This window comes from Cariama cristata, unplaced genomic scaffold (assembly GCF_000690535.1).
Source record: "Cariama cristata isolate BGI_N322 unplaced genomic scaffold, ASM69053v1 scaffold11895, whole genome shotgun sequence".
In the NCBI taxonomy this organism is placed as follows: domain Eukaryota; kingdom Metazoa; phylum Chordata; class Aves; order Cariamiformes; family Cariamidae; genus Cariama; species Cariama cristata.
The window spans coordinates 6,467-24,060 of NW_009619282.1; the positions used below are offsets into that span (position 1 = coordinate 6,467).

The 17,594-nt window shown below is 36.1% G+C and overlaps 1 protein-coding gene across 1 annotated transcript in view; it reads left to right on the forward strand.

Annotated features, from left to right (window-relative positions):
- Positions 1–1,297: 1,297 nt before the first annotated feature.
- USH1C (Usher syndrome 1C (autosomal recessive, severe)) overlaps positions 1,298–17,594 on the forward strand; it is a gene marked incomplete at its 5' end in the record, with an annotated part of 34,475 nt that continues 18,178 nt past the window's right edge. Inside the window, 12 exons of the mRNA XM_009701190.1 lie at positions 1,298–1,406; positions 1,514–1,538; positions 2,262–2,319; positions 3,091–3,185; positions 4,512–4,596; positions 5,018–5,077; positions 5,348–5,404; positions 7,256–7,398; positions 8,005–8,070; positions 11,059–11,183; positions 14,691–14,740; positions 17,561–17,594. The exon at positions 17,561–17,594 is cut by the window's right edge and continues 164 nt beyond it. Of these exons, the coding sequence (XP_009699492.1) occupies positions 1,298–1,406; positions 1,514–1,538; positions 2,262–2,319; positions 3,091–3,185; positions 4,512–4,596; positions 5,018–5,077; positions 5,348–5,404; positions 7,256–7,398; positions 8,005–8,070; positions 11,059–11,183; positions 14,691–14,740; positions 17,561–17,594 (907 nt within the window). The remainder of the gene's footprint in view (positions 1,407–1,513; positions 1,539–2,261; positions 2,320–3,090; positions 3,186–4,511; positions 4,597–5,017; positions 5,078–5,347; positions 5,405–7,255; positions 7,399–8,004; positions 8,071–11,058; positions 11,184–14,690; positions 14,741–17,560) is intronic.

Sequence of the window (17,594 nt, forward strand, 5' to 3'; positions counted from 1 at the left end):
TTTGTTCAGAACAATATTGAGCTGTTTTGAGGCAGGTAGCACATGCTGGCAGTGAGAGTTATCTTTTACACTAATATACACTTAGTTATCTAGTATTTTTTTTTTTTTCCCCTCCTCTGGAATACCTGTTTAGGGTTGGTTTGGGTTTTTTTCTATTAGTAAAACCTCTACATCTTTTCCTGCACAACAAGTGAACGCTGTGTGGAAAATTCCCCATTGCTTTTCAGTGCTTTTCATTGTGTATGCAATTTGTGAGACAAAAGGCACATGGGTTTGGAAGATGATCAGAGAGGGCCTGTATCTGCCCAGAGACCCAGAACCAATCCTTTAGGGTGGAGCACAGAGTGCAAACTACTGCCTCTTTCACTCAAGTTATCGTCATCTAAATTTACCTTGAGGATAACACTAGTTTTGTCTTTGCTATTCAGAGTGCATGTTCTTGGTCTGTTCTGTAGCTGACTCTGCTCCCTGTCAACCATGAAGCCCTGAGTAGGCTTGGGGATAAGTGATTGACTTGCCTTCTATCTGGTGGGGAGCTCTCTTCTATGTTTGTCTCAAGTTTTTTAATTTTTTTCATGTCACACAGCAGGGGGAATGCCACAGCCTAGGAGCAACAGTAGGGTGGTGATACCATCTTCTCATCCATAGCATGTGATGGGTTGCTGCTGTGAAGCACTTGAAAATCTGTCACACATGGGTAGCATGCGATTTTATAACTAATGTAGATGATCTGAGAAGACTTAAACTACTGCACCCCAGAATAAGCATTCATTATGCTAGTGCATGTCTATTGTAATTAATCAGAGGCTGTACCTGAAATGGAGGTAAATTCTGTTAAAATAATGCATCATTGTGAATCCAGAATCAGGCAAGGTAATAAGAACAAGTTTAGTTTCCTGTTGATCAAAATAGTTAAGAAGGTATCTTGGAGAACACGTGGTAAAAGCAAACTTAAACTGCTGAAGTATTAAGGAAGAAAATCACTCTAAAATTATTCAAATTGAAATACAGACACTTGTATTTAAGGTAATCTGTGGAGTACAAGTCTGCTGTGTAGAGATTAGATGTTATTTATATAATTGTTATTTGGCCTTTAATCCGCCCTTTTGGTGTTAAATATTAAGTTCAAACAAATACAGGTAAATGTGATCTGAACATTACCTGAAATTCAAAAATTGTTCAAGACTCAACATTATCAAACCCTTGCATCAAAATTATTGCCAGGTTGCATCATTGCTTAAAATCCTTTTAATGTTAATTCACAATTTTGTTTTTTTTTCTCCCTTTCATTTCTGAGGTTGGAGATGAGATAGTCCGTATAAACGGATATTCAATTTCATCGTGCACACATGAAGAAGTCATAAACCTCATTCGTACAAAGAAAATAGTGTCCATAAAAGTAAGACGTAAGTAACACAAATTAAAAAATCACCTGTATCACTAAGGATTGCTGTCAATAGATTGCTGGTGATCTGTAGAAAGTGTTACTTAACAGAGTATTTTTCTTTTTCAGATATTGGCATGATACCTGTCAAAAGGTAATGACACTTAATTTGAAAACAAACCAGATTATTGATTTTCACATAGCTTCTTCAATATCCAAAGAACTTCTGTGTTTATATTTGAAAATGTGTGAATGCGCATCCCCATAGCTGGTTAAAATGTTACATCCTTTGTGATAAACAGGCAGATGTTGTCTTTGATGAATCTGACTTTCTATGCCAGCTGCCTACTTAAATGCATCAATTTCTATTTCCTTATTATTTGTGGATATTACCTGGAAATGTCGTTATCAGTACACCTAGATGAACAGAGAACTCCAGTGCTTCTCTGTGTAGGTAACGTTTGAGGATTGCTTCGGAGCTTAGAAAAATTTCAAGTTATTGTCCTCTTCCAATTTTTGTTGAAAAGTTGAAACTTCAAGTGGAATGTTTGAGAAATGTTGATGATGAGAGGTGTCTGTCTGCATAGACGTTTATATCAGCTGTTCAAGTTATGATTATTTTCACAGTCTTTCTTAAAGTTTCCCAAAATTGTTTCACTTGAGATTTTCTGTTTTATGTTTGACCAGCTTTACTAGCCTAAATAATTATATGCTTGTTTGATGTTCTATTTAAACTGCTGGAAAATAAACTAGTCGTTGCAAACGGTATCCAAAGGAACTTGTGGATGTAAAACAGAAGACCACATTCCAAAGTAGCTTCTTGAATACATTCACGTTTATTCTGTCCCCATTACTTTAATTTACTTTTTCCTTCCAGTTCAGCAGATGAACCCCTTAAATGGCAATATGTGGATCAGTTTGTGTCGGACTCTGGGGTAAGAGATCAATATTTTACTAAGATGTCTTCTGAGAAATCTATAATGGTTCTGAAACACTTTCCTCTCTGACCTTATCTCAGAAGTTATTGTATGTATTTCTGTAATGCAATATCTTGTTACAAGTGTTCTGGGAGAAACATCTTTTGTGATATGAAATGATTCTGGAATCATTAGGTAAGGAAAGGGCAGGATGCGCATGAAACATCTTTTACTCATTAAACGATACTTTATTGTGCTTGAGCTTATTAACTTACCAGGCTATAGTTCTCTTCTATAAATCTTTAACAGATTATTTGGCCTATCTTAGCTATATTAGTGCAGGAATGACAGGTATGAATGAAAGTGACTTCTATGGGTTGCAGTGGTGAAAAGAGACCACGATTACCATTCTTTTGCTTTCAGGAAGAAAGACTTAGTTAAATTGTGAGCACTATCATGTATTTTTCCAACTCTTCTGTTAGGGAGCATCTAAATGATTATTTAGCCATATCACTTTTCTCTCATTTTCCTTCATCCTTTTCAGAAGACAAAGTTTGACTATTTAAATGATCTCCAAATAAAAAGATAAGTTCAGTCTTTCACCTCAGCCACACAGCTCCACTGAAATGACTGTACTTCACATTCATCTCCAGTAAGACCTCAGAGGAATTTTATCTTGATGTTGGCAGGTTTTAATCCTAGCTTTGTGAAGTTTTATAGTAGTCTTGATATGAGTTCAACAGAGAGTAACATCTGCAGCATTTTTTAATCCCCTTCCAGGAAGGAAAGGGTAGTGTTGCTGGTCTTGCTTCTTCTGGAGGGAGAGACAATAAAGAAAAGAAAGTCTTCATTAGCTTGATTGGTACAAAAGGCATGGGATGCAGGTGGGTACATGTTTCTTGTTTAATGTCACTGGTTTGTTAAGTGAGACATCCAAGGCAGTTATTTCCATCTTTCATTGATGTGGTATCAGGAAAGTGGTGATCCGTGCTGGATCAGGAAAGCAAATTGGAATAGGAGGATATCACCAAAAGTAGTATTAGGCAAAGCATGAATACCTGTGTTACAAGTTCTGACTTAAAACCAAAAAAATCTTTCAAATTTAAAAATAAGAGCAGGCTGAAAGTGTCATAATACAAGTTGTTATGGAATTGGATCTTTTAAATGCTTTTACTTTTTAAAATACTTTTAAATGCTGCTCTGTGATGTAGCAGGATCCGGCACTGTCCAGTGTCACATTCACTCCCTGAACTTAGACTGCTTTCTGTGACCCTTTTCAGAACTGAGAAGCCATCGTACGGCTATAACCAGTTCCTGAAAGTAATGTTGAATTTACAGGCTCTTTAGAAATATGAACAGATGCTTGCAGCTAATTGTGGAGGTTTTGGAGTAGAAGGGATATTGTAGGATTTCTTATATATTTAGGAATATGTAGTTGAAGTTATCTAGACTGAACTGCACTAGTATTTTCTAAAGCATAGATTTTCTTTCATATTATTGAGAAGATCTAAAGGTTTTAAAAAAATTATTTACGATCTTGGAGAGGTGGTTCAATATCCCTTGCTGGCTATATTGTCTACATAAGTTGTTACTGTGTTTGGGCCCAGCTTAGACTCCAGCTTAAAGTTTCCAGGCTAGATGTTGGCCCCTGGTTGAAACATCCTTCTTGCTTCTAATAAAGAATCCTGAAAAATAACATTGTATTATACATATACTATACTGCAGTTCAGTGAGTAAATGTGCAAGCAATTAGTAATTCTTCATTGTGTTACATGCTTGCTTTCAGATGTCATTAGCGTACTAGACCCTTAGGCAGTGTAGGTCAGTGTGCTATGTTAGTTTCAACATGTAAGGAAAAATCCAGCAGACTGCATATTTTTTCTTTTTTCTTTTATACCATAAAACTGTGATTTAAAGGATCGAAAAGCAGGATGATAAACTATTGTGTGTGTACTAGCAAATTTTGATGTTAAGACTGCATATTTTTTCTTTTTTCTTTTAAATCACAGTTTTATGGTATAAAGGATCGAAAAGCAGGATGATAAACCATTGTGTGTGTACTAGCAAATTTTGATGTTTGTTTCAGAGGAGGTTTATACCACCAAAATATTCATTAATCAGAAATAAATTATGACAAAACAACTAAGACTTATCACTGTATTATTCTAGAAATATTATCCTATAAATGTTTGGTTTTTATATTACACCAGTATTTCCAGTGGTCCAACACAAAAACCAGGCATTTTTATCAGCAATGTTAAGCCGGGCTCTCTTTCAGCGGAGGTGGGCTTAGAGGTAAGTATGCCACCTTCCAAGGTAGGTACAAAGAAATCTTGTTTGGTATTTACTACTTCAAGGACTCTGGATCACTGTAAAGTCACTAGCTGAGGTTTGGTTTTTTTTTTTCCGTGGGAGAAATAACTTGTGGTTAGATTGCAAATGAAGCGAGTTTCTGAAATTTTAAGAACGTGAGAGTGCCCTGCTGGGTCAGACCAATAGTCCATCGAGCTCAGTGTTTGGTCTCAAACAGTGGCAGTAGGAAATGCTAATGTAGGAGGATGTGCAAGCCTGGCCACTTTCTGGTCTGTTCTCCTTGTAGTCTACCAGTACCTATGATTATTGTATTAAGAATGTTAGAGGGTATATATCTTCCTGGTTTCATTTAATATATGTACTAATTTAGCATCTGTACTAAAACTTGGATTAACTTCTTTAGGTTGGTGACCAGATAGTTGAGGTAAATGGAGTGGACTTTTCTAATGTGGATCATAAAGAGGTAAGATCAAGTCTTCCTAGTTCCCTGAATTCATAGTTGTCAGCTTATTAAGCATCTGCCTGGTTTTCCTGACTGCAAAAAATATGTTTTGATACCAGGCTACTTATCCAAAGAGGTTGTGTATTGAACATGGGGATTTGGATACCTACCTGTTTAGTTCAGGCAGGTCTTCTGGAAATTCCTGCCTTGACAACCAGTGTCTTTCATCCTGTATGTACAGGCCTTTTACCACTTAATTCAGACTGATTTTTGTTTTGTCTCAATTTGCAGGCTGTCAGAGTGCTCAAAAGTAGTCGTACTTTGACTATCTCTGTGGTAGCAGGCGCTGTAAGTAGTATATTTATAAAAGCAGAACATCTGTGAAAATTACTATGTGGGCAAATAAATGGTAAAAATAAATATCTAAGAAGTAAAGCTGTGTTTCTTTATAATGTCTATACCACTGAACTCTGTCAAACCAGGGCAGTGTTGAGTGGCTTTTGATTAATAATTAATAACTATCCATAGTATTCTCAAATAAAACAGTTTCATGACTGTGGGCTAATGCAAAACCATTTCCTTGACAAAGAATGGAAATTAGCTTTATTGTAATGGTTTCTCATGTTTGAGAGCTGTTCTAATAGATAGTTGCTTCTGCTGAAACATGAAAGGTGAATTGGATTGTAGTCAATTAATTTTTTGTCCTGAATAGCTGATGTCTTAGTCTTATTCCAAATTAATTCCTTGTGTAACTGTTTATGTGGTCTCTTTAGTGTATGAACACATTGAAAATTGTTCAATTTTCCATTTCTGCAGTTTTGTACATCAGAACTATATGCTTTTCGGGCCTAATCTAAAGGCAGCTGAGATTAATTAAATCTTCCTAGTGACTTTCATGAAATGTTTTAATATTTTTACTGCTTTAATCCTTCTTACAGTTAAATGTATAGTTATGTACAAGAGGATACCCAAGTTCCATAGACTGACTAAAGATGGTATTTTCTAATTGCCTTGCAACTGAATTAAATTAGGGAAAACGAGGTTTAATCAATCATTTAAGCTACTTCCTAAGGGCTCATGTATAATGTGTAGCTATATTAAGGAATTTGTGGTTTAATTAAACAATAGTAAATAAAAGATGCAGTTGTCCAAAGGCATTGTAGACATTATTTAAACAAATGCTCCAGACTAGTTGATTAAGCTCCAGGAACTCAGCATCCTAAAGACTTAGTTTCAACTCCCATGTATGTTACCAACTGTTAGAAAAGTTGGGCTCTACTCCAGCATGTACCATTGTGGTTGCATCCTTAAAATGGTGAATTGTTGCTATAGAACGCATCTGTTCTACCCTACTTTACCTTGCATGTCTCTCATTTCCTCAATACATGTCTTTGTACTGAAGAACAGATTGAAAACAAAACAGCTTCTCTGCACCTGTTTTTCAGTCAAAGCAAAGACTGTGGTGTAAAGGCATTCTTCACTGCCTGTTTTTGTTCGAGCTGTCTACTTGAAGCCTTAGAGACATGAAAAATCCTGCCTTCCTAATAACATGGGATTTTAATTTCAGTAATGAAAATTAGGTAAATGTTACCTAAGGGTTCCACAAATAGGACCATGGAAATATCTTTCTTGAATAGAAAATAGTGCTGGTGTCTTAACTGTAAAGCAAATGAAACAGGAACAAAACCAACTGAAACACATCAACTCGATAAACTTTTGGCAGTATGTTCCCTGTATTTGGATTCCCTGGGTGATGGTACATTTCCACGGCAGCCAGGCACAAGAGCATTACAACACAGTAACTATGTAGTTGCCCTCCACATTGGGGTTCATTCAGCGTGCTGTTCTCTAATGTTGCATCGCTTGGATTTCAAGATAGTATAATGTGGAGTTTTTTCCGGGGTGACACAATGAGCACATCTTTGGCATGACCCCTACGCTGTTGTTGCTGACTTTAGTAGTTGCATGCCTCTTCTGAGATGTTTAGCAGCACATCATAACTTTAAGACTGAAACTGAAGTAGTTCTTTGGAATGAAGTGGTCAGATCTTTCAGGGTTTTTCAGAAAGTATTGCTCAGAAAAAGTGATGTGAGGAAATGGCAGATGTGCTAGTATGTAATTGGTTTTGAATCATTTCCTAGAAGAACTATGTTTGTGAAACTTTTTAACAACTGATTTGGGTGGCGATTCTGATTGCAGGGAAAGGAGCTGTTCATGACTGAAGAAGAAAGGCAGAGAGAAGCACGTCTCCGTGAACAAGAACGCCAGGAGTTAATGCATCAGAAGCGACTTGCGCTGGAGACTAACAAAATCATCAAAGAGCAGCAAGAGAAAGAGAGATTGTAAGGACTCTGTATAGGACAGTCTTAAATTAGCTTGGATTTGGAAATGGTGTGGAAGACAGGAGCAACTGTGAGAAGATTCCCAACTTAGACTAACTTAATTTTGCTGTTGCAGAGTCTCTATTGATAAAACCTTATCCTGTGGTGCTCTTGATGTTCTGGGTTTTCAAAGCTGATATCATTCAAACATGTCTTGAGTAGAAAAGTCACTTTATTTCCTGACTGTCATACCCCTATGATTCAGTGTGATATTAGTTATTTTCCTGATGCTGTTCTCTCATCCTTTATTTTTGCAGGACAATTACAAATTTTATACTCTTGCAATACACACTATGTAACTGTCTCAAAAGGAGATAGTGACTTAGAGTTAAACAGATGATATGCCCTTATTATCCAGATGGTAATAAATGTCCTCAGGGTTCCTAACGAAAGCATGTTGAATCCTTGGTATCTTAAAGGTGACTTTTTAAAAGGAGCATTTTTCCCCAATGCATATATATTTACTGTTGGTACTTTTTACTAACTATATGCTGACGCACTTTGTGCAAGTTCTCACGCGGAAAATACTGATTTTTGTCATGGTGTCCTAATTCTTCTTTATTATAGAAGAAAACTGGAGATTTCCCAAAAGGCTGCAGAGGAAGAAGAGAGGTATCGCAGAGAAATAGAACAGTAAGTAAAAACCTTACAAAGGCAGTATGCTGCCTGAAAAAGAGTCCTTATATGTTAAATCTGGCTGAAGACATTCTGCATGTTCTTTTTCCAATAAAATTGTGTAACTTTTTTCCATTTAGCTAAATGTAGGGTCCAATGCATATGAGTAAGTACACCACAGTTATGGAATAGGAAACTGATCTGAAAATCAGCACCTGGAAAACATGAGGGTTATGATGATAATAAATTCAATGTGGCATTGAAGTTGAGTGCTCATTTTAAAAGTATGTTATAAATGTGTAGAGAAACTTAAGATTAAGAAAGTTCCATGTCTTCAGACCTTGTTTACTCTGTTGTCAATAAACCACTACGTTTAATTCTAACAGAAGAAAAGAAATGGATACTGTAAGGAAATGGATCAGGGAAGAAACAGAAGAACGACTAAAGAGTTGGAAAGCAAGCATCAACATGACTTGATGACATATCTACTTAGGTTATATTTTAAACAAAACAAAACACAGGTAGTTTGGTCATGATCTGTAAGAGGGTACACTGCGTGGAATTTAATAGCCTTTTCAGTCTATCAGACAGTTCAGAAAACAAAAGCTATGTAGATTTAGACTAAAATAAGGACTATGTGATGCTAATTGCCTTAGTTGAAACATCAGTCGTAATTTTAAGTAGACTTTTCTAAGGAGAGAATTAAATTAAAACTGTGGCACTGAAAGCAGGAAGTTCTATAACCTATTTTATTCAGGAAATCTGTTATTTTTTTTATTATCACAGGCTATTCTGGTTTTTAAAAAAATCTGTGATTCTAGGAACTAGACACATTCAAAGATTATATCATAATAAAGTCAGTACTATAAATGTAACTCAAGCATTGTTTTACATTTGGAACTTAAAAATTAACAACAACGTGTTATACTGGTTATCACAGTAATTTCTCTTCTAAATGATGTTGGGAAATGACATGAAAGATAGTGTGAAATTGCACAATATCTGTTTTGATGCAGCCTTTTAGAGCTAAGGTTGACCCTGAAGTATTCAGCTTTGCACTTAAACAGTTTTTAGTTCACTATAGTCCCTTTTCATGTACCTATATTAGCTAAAATTCTCTGATAGAAAAAGTGCAGGGATTTCGGAAACTGTGAGGTGCAAAAAGGAGTATGTTCCCCAGCTATCACAAGAGAAGAATCTTCTGACAGTCCTGCTGTTGGCTCTACTGCAGCACATGGATGAATTCTTACACGTTTTCCTTTTCTAATTCCTGGGGACTAGATAATATCCTGTTCTTTATTGTGGTCTACTGTTGAAATTTCTGCAGTAGCCATGGAAAACTGCTATAAAAGCAGACCATCACAGGTGAAGAATGATTCTATTCTCCAAATCCAGATTGCCTGTCATAATGAATGTTTGATATATGCAGTATCCTTCTGAACTAAGTGCAACTTTGCTCCCTCCAGGAGGACTTTCATGATTAGTCTGCCCTGAGGGCTGCTCATTGTAAGGACTAGCATGTCTTTATACTTCCTTGTATAATTTCCAAGTGCTGCTCATGCACTTCTTAAGCTTTTCCATATTACAATACAAACTGTTAAGTCAGTGTCAATCTCCTTGGTGTAGAGGAGGGAGGATGGTAGTATAGGGACTTAGGTTTAATCTAGAGCTTAGATTTAATAAGTATTTGCAGGCAGTTTCACTAGAATATAATGCTTTTCTGTATTAACAGTTTGTGAGGATGACCCTTTGCTCTGTTTTTAAAATCCTTTGTGCAGGAATTCCTTGTATAAAGTTACTGTGCACTTTATTAGTATCCTGCATGCATTTTAGGAAAAAAATTTCAAATGTGCCTAAATGGCAGAGGACCTTAACTCTGTACTTCAAGTTGCATTGTAAACCTTTTTTTTTTTTAATTAAAATAGAATGCAAAAACAAAGCTAAACATTCTATCCAATGTTCCCTGCTACCGACTGTGCCTCCAAATTTAAATACTGACCTCAGCTGCAGATTTAAAAGTGCTTTGACCACATGTGGATATTCTTTAAATTTACCTTAGCTAATTTAGGGATGCGAAAGATCATCCAGGTATAAATAGCATCATATATATCTAAGACCTGGTAAATTTTGGCACCATGTATCAGTCTACCAGTTCAAGACAGGCTACAGCCAAGAATAGGTCTTGGATCACTTAAAGGCGCCATATATGAGGCTACAAGCTATTAGGTTTATGGCAGTTCTGTTGTGACCTACTGGGGATTTGCTGAATTTTCCTTCAAAATGTCATTTTTTTTATCATGGTGCCTTTCTAAGTGTCTTCTAGGTAATTTACTTGTTTTATGAGCTCCTTTGTCTTGAAGTGTGACAGTTTCCACCCCCTCTCCTAGGATGCTGAATTTAATGTGGTCTGTGTCTCGACAGTATTTAGTTCTTTTTGAGAAGAGTCACTTTTTAGTGTAGCCTACAATTATGTATTTAGGAAACGATCATCAAAATGAAGATAAGATATAGAAATAAGACTCAAACTTTTTAGGTATAATTTACCATTGTAACATCTGATTTGGGCATGTGGTAGATGTTCTGTCACTTAGTATTTTAGTTAAAATTGGCTGTTTTTCTAACAGATACTTCCCAGTTCTAAAAATGAAAAATTATTAGGCGAGAGATGGCTTTTGGCTTCAGTTAAGGTGACAGTCAGTATTGTAGCATATCACTCTGGGCTTAATATCTGTGCAGGTGTTTGTATATCTGACCTTGGAGGTCTCAATATTAAATAACAATATTTTACTCAGTTACATTGTATTTTACAAATCATCTTAGTAGCTTAGTAAATGAAACTTAGATTGATGAAAGGAATTTTGTTTGGAGGAAGGGACAGTTAGGCAGTTTATTATGTTTTATATTAAAGAGGAAAAAAACTACTGAACACTACGTATTTGTAATGAATTTATATTGATGCTGTTCGTTTTGGACTCAGAATTCCTAGCTGCATTTTTCTTCCTCTAGGATAACAGCAGAGGAAGAGAAATTTAAAAAGGAGTGGGAAGAAGACTGGGGTCCTAAAGAACCTCCAAAATCTCTAAAAACTGTAACTGCAGAAGTGCACTCTGCCCCTCGTTCCAAACACAAAAGTAAGTAATTGATTTCAATCTGCTTCCTAGGGAAAGTACTTGTTTCAGACACATCACTGAGCTGTATGGAATATATTGTCAGTTTGTGTCCAAGCCAAGCTAGCTGTGACTTGGTTATTTTCAGAAGGCTGGAAGTATATGATAGATTAATGTAATAGTTCTTATTTAACAGATATGTAGCTCGCAAAATGTACATCCACTCAAACAGTCATGATTTTTAACAAGAAGCAGGAAAAAGAAAAAAAATAAAGCTTACTAAAAAATTGTCTGAAGTATCAACCTCTTTATCTTGGTATTTTGGTGCATTGCTTTCCATGTTGTTTCTGTTCAGTGTTTTCCCTGTCAACCTTTTCACAGAGCAGTTCTTGCATCAGTAGACTTGTGCTGATTTCCACTATATGCCCAAATGGAAGTAGTGCTGCATTTTTTTGACTTGTGATTATGTTTTTATGTCCATGTAGATAAGCTGATATTCAAATGCTTGTTATATACATATGAGTCCTTTCATCTCAGTGAAGAAAATAGTATTTATAGCAATATTTTGGGTTTTTTGGGCATCTTGTTACTGAGTTCTATTACCTTTCAAAATTAAGGTATGAAGAAGAGGAGGTAAGTGTTTGGTTTTTTCTTTCATTTGGAATTAGCTTTGAGCTTTCTGCAGTAATCATATCAGCAAATAATTTAAGATTATTTTTATACTTGAGAAGAGATCTTGGGAGCTGGAGTGTTTGAAGGTAGAAAACTAGTACTAGACTTGCTGTCTCATTTGGAGTGAACAAGTGCACTTTATACTGTTCCTACTACCTTTTTTTCTTCTCCCTTTAAATCGGTGTATTATGGAGGGTGGAGATTATGGTTTTGAGTATTTTTGTCTGCTTGCTTCTAATTAAAAAAGATAGATATGGATTCCCTGCTTTTGGCTTGGAGGAAATAAATTGAATGTTTAGTTTTCAGAAAAATCTAAAGATCTCTTCCTTCGTCTCTTCAGCAAGACCGCAGCCCTCTCTTACTTTGGCAGTCTTTGGGAGCTGCAAGAACATCTTGAAGCTCCCTTGCTTCTCTTCCATGAGGAGGAGTAAGCAACTCAATTGAGTAAACAACTTAATATAGTGAATGTCATAAAAAATGCAACAGAAGTCATTGTTGGAAAACACCAGTGAGACCGTAAAAAAAAACGAGGAGAAATGTTAAAGGTTCTTAAGAATCAATGACTTTTGTAAAGTGTTTTTCTTAGATCTTTTCACAAGTCTCTTTCTTGCCAGCGTGCCTTTCACATCTAATTTATTCCTTCTCAGTCTGAAGTATTTACCACATCATTTTTCTGCATATCACTTTCTTCAGTTCATGCTCTTTTGACAAGTATCTTGAAAATGAAATGGTGATGGTATAATGTTGTTTACAACCAGTGCAAAAATATCTTGCATGCTAAGAGCTTGGTAGCAAAGCATGTAAGCATGTACTAATTAAAAGCATGCAATCAGAACTTCTGAATCAATTTCTAGTGACCTAATGTGAGAAACCTAAGCACATTTCTAAGAATTTGCAAAATTCAGGCATCTGTCCAGGAGTTGCTGTGTGTAGTAGCAGATCTGTTAAGATATTAAATAGACCATTTCTCGGAGTTTGGAAAAAAAAATAAAAAAAAAATCCGTCTTTTTCAAATCTGCTTTACCTGTAGATTTTCAAACACCTTTTCATTACTTTTTGTTTATTCTATTCCCTTCCTGCTATCACTTTCCTTACAGAATCTATCTGTCTTTCCTCCTCCTTTTTTCCTGTCTTTTTCCTCTTTTCATCCACTGCAGCAAATCTTTCACAAACAGGCTGTAGTCTTCACAGCCTGAAAATTTATTTGATATCACTGGGCAGTCTGCTTCAGAATTAGTCAAGAGACTGAGGAGGTACTGTTTGTACACTGCAACTTTTCCATGAAGAATTGCCCTGAATTGTAAGTCTGACTTAATTGTCCAAAGGAATTTAAGATGCTCGGAGCTTAATTGGCAGTCAAGAAGCTAAATTGGAAGCTACAGATAGTATTTGGAGAGTGTCTAATACCATTTAGTTTTAAAACGGTATTAGACAAAGGAAAAAGTGGAAAGTGCTTGTTGCATGACTTAAGGGAGACCTGGGTCGGTTCCTAACCTGATTATCTTTATTTTATGTGTGACTTTGGGGAAGTAACTTAACTTTTCATGGGTGAGAAACTGAGATAGGAAATGTTTCTTTTGCAACCATCTTTTATCTATTTAGTTTTCTCATTCTTCAGGACAATATTTTCCTCTGTATAGCATTTACCTTAGTGACAGTGCAGTAGAAGGCTGATTCTGTGATACTTTTTTGAAGACAGATATCTCAGAACTGCTGATGGTTTAATTACAGGAAAAACCACCTACCTCTGCAGGCTTGCCTTCATAGCAGAGCAGACTAATTGGCCATGTGCAGATCCTAACTGCTCTTCAGGGTTGGAAGAGCTTGGAAATCAATTTGATTTAATCAGGACCTAATTTTTTTTCAATTATGCAGAAAATATCCCATTGCTAACTTCTTTTTATTTCATGGAAACATCTAGTCACACATTGCTGATCTCTTTTTCGTTTCATGGGAACTCCCTGTTAGACTGTCATTTCTATCTCCTCACTCCTTTCCTCCTTTGTTTCTCTAGTAGATTTAAAGGGAGTTGCACATGACCAACTTGAAACAGATGACATGGATGAAGTGATCATGAAGCAGGACAAACAGGTTTGCCGCTCAGCCTTAACTTCCTATCCTGATTCAGATTCTTCCTGAGTTTCGCTTCCTCCTGATGGTCAATCTTGACACTGAACTGATAATTTGGTTTTACTAGGGCAATACGTGTGGTCCTTTGGTAAATGATGAAAGGGTAAGATAGTGTTGATGTCATTGCTTTCTAAAGATACCTTGATACAAATGCAAAATCTATCATTTCTGCAGAAAGGTGGATTATATTGAGGGCTGCGTGTGTTACCAGGGTTTCTCACATAAAATCATGGTAACAGATTCTTTTGTATGTTTTTACTTAGCAATGTGGGGGTTTTTCATATTTGTGCACTTGGCTTGAAATATTTCATCCTAGGAAACGGAGCTTTTCTTGTCTTCTCAAACGCTGCTGTGTTCTGCCACGAGCTTGAATGAGTTTGAATACCTGTTTCATTTTAAGGCGGCTTGTTAAAACTAGTGTAAAGTAGGACTGTGACCACAGAAATCTTAGGCAATGCATATGGCTGTATTGTTCTGTATGAAGATTACTTGTTGCGTTTGCTTTGTTTAACATAAAATGTGTATTGGTGAAATAAGGGTAACTTATGACTAAATGTGCTAGCACAATTGATCAAGAAGTTGTCTAAGAACTTGTCATGTAATGGCCAACCTTTGGTGTTGCACCTTCAAATAAATTTTAATGAGTTACGTGTATCAGCATGGATTGATCTGAATCTGAACTGGTCCTTGACTTTCTTCAAAAAACAACTTTTCCTTTACGTTTTGTAGCTTTTGGATGGTTTTATCGGTATGAAGGAAAATTTCCCACAATCCGCAAGGTACAAAGTTTGATATGTAAATTTGTTTGCTGTGAATTTGAATTTAAATTCCTCTTTTTTCTTCTTTGTTATTACTAGTCATTCTTCATAGTCAAATGCTGGTTCTTTTAGTGTGTGCACAAATTAAGATGCATTTGGGATGCATCTGCTTAGGAGTTTGCCCTTTTGAATACTTTGGACTTTCAAGTTCTGCCAGCTGCAGTGGGAATTGTATGTCAATACTTTGCAGAAGGCATTCAGTAAAGGTGGGCAGTGTGTGTCTTTGTTCTCCAAAAGTCCTCAGCATAATGTATTACAAAAAGTACAGAGACAAAAATTTAATGGGAACCAAGTATGCAGTTCCCAGTTATAACTTTGCAAATCTCCCAGTAAGAGAAGTGCTGAAGGCAAAAGGCTTTCAGGCATATACATCACACAGAATGAGGAAAAAAAAAAAAAATTAATATCTTTAAGCTTGATAGAATACTTCTATATTTGTACAGTTGCTGCTAAAGTATTGCAATTTCAAATTATTAGAGCTTCAAATAATTTATTCCTACTTGTTGCTTTACTCTCTATTTCTTTCACTGTACATTAGCTGTATTATAGGGGTTTTGTGGTTGTGTTGTGTGTTTTGGTGGTGGAGGGGTTTTTTTGTGGTGACTGATAGTAATTAACTGGGGTAGAAGTGTCAAGAAGAGTTCATATTATCTTCTGAGAACATGAGGTTTCTGAGAAGGTCAGGATTGTGTCTGAAATATGAAGTATTTGTCACCATTTAGGACTATTATTTTAACCTTCTGTGTGGACAGGAAATGCCTGTTCTCTTTATTAGAGAATAGGAAGTGATGGTATAGTCCAATATCATTTTGTACTGCTAGCAACTGTAAATCATCGTGGATCTGTAACTTGTGTGAAAGCCAGTAAAGTTTATAGTTTTCAGAAAGAAATCCTAATACATGTTATGAAAACTCAGTCTCTTCACACAAATAGATGATCTTTTGTATTGCTGCTGACAAGGGTAGTTTACAGAGCGTCCAATAGCTTTTCATATAGTAATGAAGATCTTCCCCAGTTCCTGTTGAACTCTACTACACAGTGTGGACTAGAAGCTTGACAAGATGTATTTTTAATCTTTTGCTTTTAGAAATATTTTTAAATCTGAAAGTGATGAATGTTCATCCTACTCCAAATTGCTGATTGATTTTTTTGGGGGCTTGTTTTAAAAATAAAATTTCACTTTGTAATGAAAATGCCTATAATAAGTAAACTGAATCCATGGGGAAAATGGATGGAAAGGATGACTCATCCTGTTGTATCTGAATGCAGTGAATGTAGCTAAGATTGTCTGATATATGTTCATATTCTGGAACACTTTGGCATGTTTACTGCTTATTGTGCCTTTAAATTCAGTAATTTTTCACATGTGGTGATACCTAGCAGGTTGACCTCCCAGATGTTACATTTAGAACAGTACTAAGTGTATCTTCTAATTTATTAGAGGATAAGATAATATCAGCAATTGTTATTAAGGTACAAACTAATTAGCCGTGAATAAAATATGCCAACAGAATTTTATGTTTGTGTTAAAAACATTAGTGTGAAAAGCTAGATTTTTTGACTTCAAACTTTTTCTAAAATTTTTGTTTCCGATGATCTTTGATTTTCCTGTCCCCCACCCCCCCAACACCACCACCACTTAACCATGAAGCAGTAGACAACTTCCCACTAAACTCAGCAGTACAAAGTTCCAATTAACTACGTGACTGGGATAATTGGCTTTTGTAGCTGTCAGGGAAAATGTCTATTTTCCAAGGCTGTATTATCAATATTACATGTAAAAGGTGGAAGGAAGACAAATAATGCTATTTAAGGTGAAGCATGTTTGTGCTTTGAATTCCCAAAACCACCACCAAAAGTCAGTAGCTGATGATAATGAGCTGAGCAAAATCAAACCCGAAGCGTAGCATCTCTAGGCACTGGCAGTTATCAACAGTAAGTGGCGAGCTGTTCCTCCATTTTACTTTGTAAATAAGTAAAAGGAGAACATAGGCTTTACAACATGAGCTATGCCGTACCAGTACAAATGGGAGAGGGTAGCAGAAATGTGACATCATTAAAGTAGAAATAAGGAGCAGGGTGTATTTCAAAGACAACAGGAACGGAAGGTCCAAAAAGGCTGTGTAGTTTTCCCCTTTGGTTGCACTCACATCTAATATTTTAAAGTTGCTTTGTGCTCTATTAGTTCACTCACGTGAGTAGATTTTGTCCAGTGCTTGTAAGAGCTACTTGGTCTTCATGATGCAGTGTTCTTTCCTGGGAGCAATTCAGTTTCTGCGCTGATCTAAACCTTTCCTTTGTAATTGCTTATTTCAGTTGTATTAATGCATGCAATCCTGGGTTTAGGGCATATGCATGAACATGTTCTATGCATAGAACATTCACATCTACCTATACATGAGCATCTGTCACCTGAAAGCAGTCAGTCTTTTATTTCTATAAAAATGCCAGAAGAGAGAGATGGCAAATCTAACTGTTTGAATATTCCAAGTTTTGTGGTGGGCCTGTGTGCCTTAATGTTGTAATTTTGCAGAGGAGCAAAAAAGTTGAACTGTCTGACCTTGTCCAACTTATGTTGATGAGCACAGGCACTTCAGATAAGGTTAAATTTTCTGCGAGTTGCTGGGGAAATGGACTTTAGATTTTCTTTTAAAAGACCATCCCCATACTTGCACAGACTGTAATTAAATTTTCAAGGCAGGCACTCATGTACTGAGTTTGAAGTTTGTGATGTTTTTAGCTGATACAAAAATCTGTTTAACTAAAAAAAAAAAAGAAAAGAAAAACAAAAGCACTAAAACTTCCCAGAAAGGGA